Genomic DNA, 6,403 nt, shown 5'->3' with positions numbered 1-6,403 from the left:
GTACTCTATTAAATATGCAATAGCATTATGTCTTAGAAAATGTATATTCCTTAATTAAAAATACTTTATTGCTGAAAATGCTAATCATCATCCGAACCTTTAGCTAGTTGTAACATTTGTCTAACCAATTAAAGACCAATTAAAGACAATGATCAGTGGTTGCTTTTCTCTTTCACCTTGTGGAAGGGAAGCGCCACTAAGAGAATATATCATGTACCATCCTTCATTTATTTTCTATTAAAGGTGCTAAAGATGCTAAAGCTGGCACTAAAGATGCTGAAGATGGCACTAAAATGGACTCAGAGCAGAGTAATTTATGCTTGCATAATTCTCTGCCAACTCAAGAATTGAGGGTCAATGAATGGTAATAGTAATACTGTATCATATGAATGGTAATAGTAATACTGTATCATTGTATTGAAATGTCTTTTTCCCCTTTCCATTTAGCAGTGTCTGAAAAGTCCCTGCAGTTTTCTTGGCAAGATTTCAGAAGTGTTTTGCCATTGCCTCCTCCTTAGAGCTGAGAGAAAATGACTAGCCCTCATATCACCAGTTGTCTTTGAGCCTTCTGCAGGACTAGAATTCAGTCTCCCAGATTCTAGCAAACTGGCTCTCCACTGAAAAGACACATTGTACCAAAACTGAGAAGATGGAGCAAAAGATATTTAAAATAAAAAATCTAGCAATCAATCTGCATTTACCTGGACTTCTCCTTTTTCTTTCATTAAGTAGTACTCTAGGTCATTTTTAATTTTGTGAGTGCACATTTGTATTAAACTAGGAAGGACAAGGACAAAGGAAATCTTTATTTGTAGTACCCTTTCTAAAGAATACGGTTGTGTTAACATAAACAATAAATATCAACTTTGCTTTCTCTTTCTCTCTCCTCCCTCGCCTGAGGATAGAACAAGAAGCAACCAAGATATTCTGGTGATAATTCTATATTGATCAACTTCTGATTAAGGACTAGAATACTTGGCACACCAAACATAAGGTTATCAGAAGATGAAGCACCTGAGGGTAGAACAAGAAGCAATGGGTGGAAACTAATCAAGGAGAGAAGCAATTTAGAATAAATTTCCTGACAGTTAGAACAATTTATCAGTGGAACAACTTTGCCTGCAGAAGTTATGAATGCTCCAACACTGGAAATTTTCAAGATGATGTTGGATAGCCATTTGTCTGAAATGGTACAGGGTTTCCTGCCTAAGCAGGGGGTTGGACTAGAAGACCTCCAAGGTCTCTTCCAACTCTGCTATTGTATTCTAACTCCAGCATTTTGTCCCAGACAAGAAGGAAAAAGGGGCAACCTCGTGCACGTGGAGTGACAGGAGGATGGAGCAAGCAACTCAGATCGGCCCAGAGCGCAGCATCCCAGGGACAACTGCGCGCGGACCCTGGCGCTTGGCCACTCCCCTAAAGTGGCCGGAGGTCTGGCGGTCACATGGGCCAAGGTGGATTGAACTGCGAGCGCTGACAGCTTGGAGACCTTTAAAGTTCAGCTCCGTTTCTGCAGGAATTTCTGCTTCTCCGCCAGAAATGCCTAACTTTGCAAGGTAAAAAAGAGAGAGGGAGGGAGAGGAGGGAAGCTTTCTGTTATCTGTTTGAACCTCCGCCTTCTGTTGCGCTTTATTTTCCTTTTTTCTTTTCCTTTTTTTTTTTTTGTAATACCCATTTGCAAGCCTTAAAAGCACTCCCTCTCGGCAGACCCGCTTGCAGCGAGAGGGGATTTACTCTTCTACCATCTGAGCTCGACCTGCCTATTTTCTTTCCCAAGTTTTATCTTTTACAATCCCCCCCCCAATTTTTTTTTAGCCTTTCTTCCCCGCCCTTCCTCATTCTCCGCCCTTTGATTCGAAAGCCCGCCTGTCAGTCAGCCCCTTGACTTTTTGCCTCTCCCCAACCTTCCAGATGGAGTGTTGGCGCCCCGCCTTCTTCCTCTGCTTTTGTCCAGCCTTTTTCAACGAGGCTCCGATTGGGTCGGTGACGTGCTTGTCCTACCGCGGGTCCAATCGCAGCAGGCTTGCTTGCCAACGAGCGAACCGGGAACTTGCAAGTAAGTGTGCGACTGTAAAGGAAAGGTAGCAGTAGCTTTAGAGAGAGCCGGGATGGAGGTTCGGGAGGGTCGTGGGAACGCGATGTGGCTTTTAGAGGAGAGCAGCCAGGATTGGCTCCGAAAGTGCGGGAGAGAATTACCAGGGGGGACTTGCTGGGAATGGAGGGGATTGGGAAGAGGGCGGATGTACCCCGGAGTTGACATTTCTACAATATATTTTCAAAACACGCGTAGGAACCCCAGATTTCAGTGCTGGGGTTCAAAGGAGGCTGCTTGTCATCACGGACCCAGCCTGGGCAACTAACGGTTATGAGCTGGGTGGTTTTATCAAGAGTGCCTGCCATCCTCTGCATCTCGTTCAGAAGCAGGGTTTTGCAAGGAAGAGATTTGGCTTCCTGGTTCCTTTGCTTTTCGGATTTTTGCCATGCACGATTTGCAAACCTCCCAACTTCTACTTAAGGAAATTCCCATCTAGATTGGTGGGAACCGGAGTGGAAGTAACCAGGGGTTACTAAGGGAACTCGAATAACTATAGACTAGCTTGCTTAAGGTTGTGTCAGCTCCAGTCAACATAGTCCCTTTGACTAGATAATGGGAGCATAACTGGGGCACACCAGTTTATAGAAAGTTGAACAAAAGCAGGGGGGTTGTGTATGCATGTGTCTGTCTATCAATTTGTCTATCATCTATCATAATCATACATAGACACCGTCATGCCAAAGGCAGAGAGCAAAATATTATTGATGCAACAGGCCTAATTCTTTTTTTAATATATGAATGGAAAATGTGAGTGCCCAATTCAAACTTTAAAAATGTAGGATTACTTGTGGTTTGACTTAAATTATATCAAGCCTCAAATGCAGGCTTTAATTAGTTGTAGTGTTTTAAGGCAGTTGTTTTTTCAGAGTTTATTATCTTGTTAATTATCTACATCAATGAATGCCCTTTTAAAATCCAGATGCCTGCAGGCAAGCCTGGGTGAAGACGATGATATCATCATGTGGTGGTGTTTTGTGTTGAATCTAATAACTGAACTTAAACAAATTTACATGAAGATAAAATTGCAGTGATTGCAATGGCAGTTCTAAGCACATTGCCTTGGAAGAATAATTATCAACTTACTTGATTAAAGAATAACTTTTGAATTATATACAATATCAAGGATAAATACTACATGAATACAATTCTCTTGTAAATAAAGTCAAATTGCATTACTGTCTTTCACTTTCCGTTCAGGAAACAGCTTCAGGGTTATTCATATTTACTCCCAACTGTTGAATTGTAGATTTCTAATGTGTATAATTCTCTTTGGATTCAAGTAATGAATAGACCTTAGAAGCTAGCTCCATAGAGCACAAAATGATTCTTCTATTAAATGTGATGCAAATATGTTTTTTTAAAACAAATTTCTGAGTGTGCATTTGTTTGAAAGCAGCATATTAAACATATAAAGTAGTAGTATGCTTATACAGTCAGGCCTACCAAACAAGGAACCCCAGATTAATTGGTAAAATTTGCTGTATTTGTAGAATAATGTTTGGCTTCCCTTTTGACAGCAAGGGCGTAAAGAAGAGAATGGCTGGTGACTATGATTTGTTAAAAAGTCTGCAGAATAACTTGGAAGAACTGAACCATCTTCGGGCAAAATACTTAACATCAACGAAACGTCCATCATCTGTTGGGATTAAATCGTTTTTTTGTGATCAACAGCAACTGCCAGGGGAGAATATGAACATCCAGTCATTTGCTCCTAGGAAGAGTATTCGCCATCGTAATCCATATTGGCCTGATGAAGAAATACGGACCTTCATTGAGATCTGGGGGGATGACGAAGTCCAAGCCTCACTGGCCACCAACTTTCGCAATGAGGCACAGTATGAATGGATCTCTGATAGGATGCGAGAGTTTGGCTATGACCGGGATATGAAGCAGTGTCGCTTGCGTGCCAAGGAGCTTCGGCGAGGATACAAGGCAATTGTTGGTGGAAATAACTCTTCTGTGAGTGGTCAACGGGCCTTGCCATTTTATGATTCCTTGAACAGTTTCCTGTGCATGCACAAGGGTCTTGTGGTATCCAAAGTTTCTCTATCTATAGATAGGAGGAATCGCGAAGTCCAAAAGTTGGCCTTGGAGCAAGAAAAAAATGAAAAGCTAAGTGTTGTCTTGGTTTCTGATGATGATGAAGCATCCATCCCAGAACCTACAGATGACTCCAATTTTCAAGATGCACAGACGGATTCCGAACCTGTACATGCCCAGTCTCCAGGTGATGAATGGGAACCACATGGAGAAGATGGCCTTCTTGCAGGAGATGTGGGTTCACCTAGTTTCCCTAATACAAGAGGAGATGGTCATTCCGTCAGTTCAGGTGAACATTAATCATTAGCACCAATTTCAGAAAGAGGGCTAAATTAGGGGAAGCTGTGCTTAATTTCTTTAAAGTGGGATAGGGAAATACTATCATTTAATGTTGCATACAGAGGATGCGGCTCAGTGGCTAACATGCTGAGCTTGTCAATCAGAAAGGTCAGCAGTTCGAATCCCTAGTGCTGCATAATGGAGTGAGCTCCCGTTATCTGTCCCAGCTTCTGCCAACCTAGCAGTTCGAAAGCATATAAAAATGCAAGTAGAAAAATAGGAACCACCTTTGGTGGGAAGGTAACAGTGTTCCGTGCACCTTCGACGGTTAGTCATGCCAGCTACATGACCACGGAGACTTCTTTGGACAGCGGTGGCTCTTCAGCTTTGAAACGAAGATGAGTACCGCCCCCTAGAGTTGGGAACGACTAGCACATATGTGCGAGGGGAACCTTTACCTTTAATGTTGTATACAATTCACTGGCCTAAGTGCACAAGTTTTGATATTGCTTACTTATTGAAGTGTTTGCACCTGTTCAGAGGTTTTCCTAATTTGACTTGCCCCAAGTTTAAATGTTAATGAATTCTAAATGTGGGCTGTGTTTGATCACTTGATAACTTCTATTCCTTTCTTTCAATGTAGGCCCATCCGGCAGTTTTTCCAGGGCATCCCTGGTTGATGCTGACAGAATAAGCAACAACCACTGGAATAGGAAACAGAGGAGAAAAACTGAAACTACTTCAGACATAGTAGATGCCATTTCCCAAGTGGGTGACAGACTGGTAAACGCTCTGTCTGATTTGCACTCAAAACACAGCGAAACCTCAGAACTTGCACAGAGTAGAGCATGTGATTCCCATAAAGAGGAATTTACCATACTTGCCAATCATATAAATCAGGCTTCTCAAAACGTGGACAAACTGATTGCTCTCATGGAGACGTCTACCAGGAGGATAGCAGATGCCATGGACAGACAGACAGTTGCCTTGGAGAACCTGGCACAATTGTTTGCTGCAAGAGCACCAGCAATTTCAGTGCCCTTGGCACCCCAGGAGCAGTCTATGATGGTGCCTACTCCCAGAATTTGTGTATCAGTCCCAGTAGAATTATACAATACTGTGAACACTTTAACAGGAAATTGCACTTCTAATCAGAAAGCACAAGATTTGCCTGCTGAAGACTGTCAACCAGTGGCAAAGAAAATAAAAACAGAAGACGACTTATTATAATCTGTTCAGAAATCCTCAGATGTTCTGTTCTTCTCTCATAAGATGAACATTTGTCCTTATTTGCTCATTTTTTCAAAGGCAATGGGGGGGGGAGAAGAAATCAGGAATAGATGGTATAAAAAATATTGTGGCTTCTTTATTTTTTTTAATAAAAAGATTTGTAGCTAGACCAGTATATTTGTAGGGGGATTTATATATAGTTTGGAAGGACGAATGCTGCTCGTTATGATGAAATTGTACGGTTCATTGCCATTCCATTCTGTAGATTTCTGTTCTGCTGCTTAAGCACGCAATAAGCTGTTGTCCTGTACACACTTACTTGGACATAAAATACTAGGTTTTATTTCAGATTGTGATTGTGGTCAGGATGTTGGCTTTGGACCTGAAGAACATATTCAGTAAGCACAGCCATGAACATGTGATGTTTTTAGTAGATTATACTGAGGCACAATTTTTTGATCTCTAGATGGGTAATACAAAATTACATCATTTAGTCATTCAAAGATAAACCATTTTTAAAAGTTGTAAATCATGCACATTTTCACTGGCATAGAACAGTGGTCCCCAACCTTTTTATCGCCGCGGACCAGTCAGCCTTTGATAATTTTACCGTGGCCCACTGAGCGCGCGCAGGGGTGGGGGGGCGTTGTTCTGCAGCGATCATGGCCCCCAGCCATTAATGTCTAAACTGCTGCAAGATATACTTAAATATTGATAAAATGTGAGGGGGTGTACTCACTTCTGTGATATCTATCCATC

General features: G+C 41.8%; 1 protein-coding gene across 2 annotated transcripts; it reads left to right on the top strand.

Moving 5' to 3' along the window:
- The first annotated feature begins 1,433 nt into the window (after positions 1 to 1,433).
- On the top strand, positions 1,434 to 6,193 carry LOC116508622. Of its 2 annotated transcripts, none has more exons than XM_032217245.1 (4): positions 1,434 to 1,556; positions 1,912 to 2,056; positions 3,613 to 4,322; positions 5,058 to 6,193. In XM_032217245.1, exons 3-4 carry the CDS (start codon positions 3,632 to 3,634, stop codon positions 5,642 to 5,644), a joined length of 1,278 nt encoding a protein of 425 aa, XP_032073136.1. In that variant the 5' UTR covers positions 1,434 to 1,556; positions 1,912 to 2,056; positions 3,613 to 3,631; the 3' UTR covers positions 5,645 to 6,193. The 2 variants fall into 2 exon arrangements, with proteins under 2 accessions (XP_032073136.1, XP_032073135.1); XM_032217244.1 differs by having other exon boundaries at positions 3,613 to 4,424.
- The last annotated feature ends 210 nt before the right edge of the window (positions 6,194 to 6,403 follow it).

The sequence above is a fragment of the Thamnophis elegans genome, chromosome 5 (genome assembly GCF_009769535.1).
Source record: "Thamnophis elegans isolate rThaEle1 chromosome 5, rThaEle1.pri, whole genome shotgun sequence".
NCBI lineage: Eukaryota > Metazoa > Chordata > Lepidosauria > Squamata > Colubridae > Thamnophis > Thamnophis elegans.
This window is presented reverse-complemented; position numbering and strand designations above follow the sequence as displayed.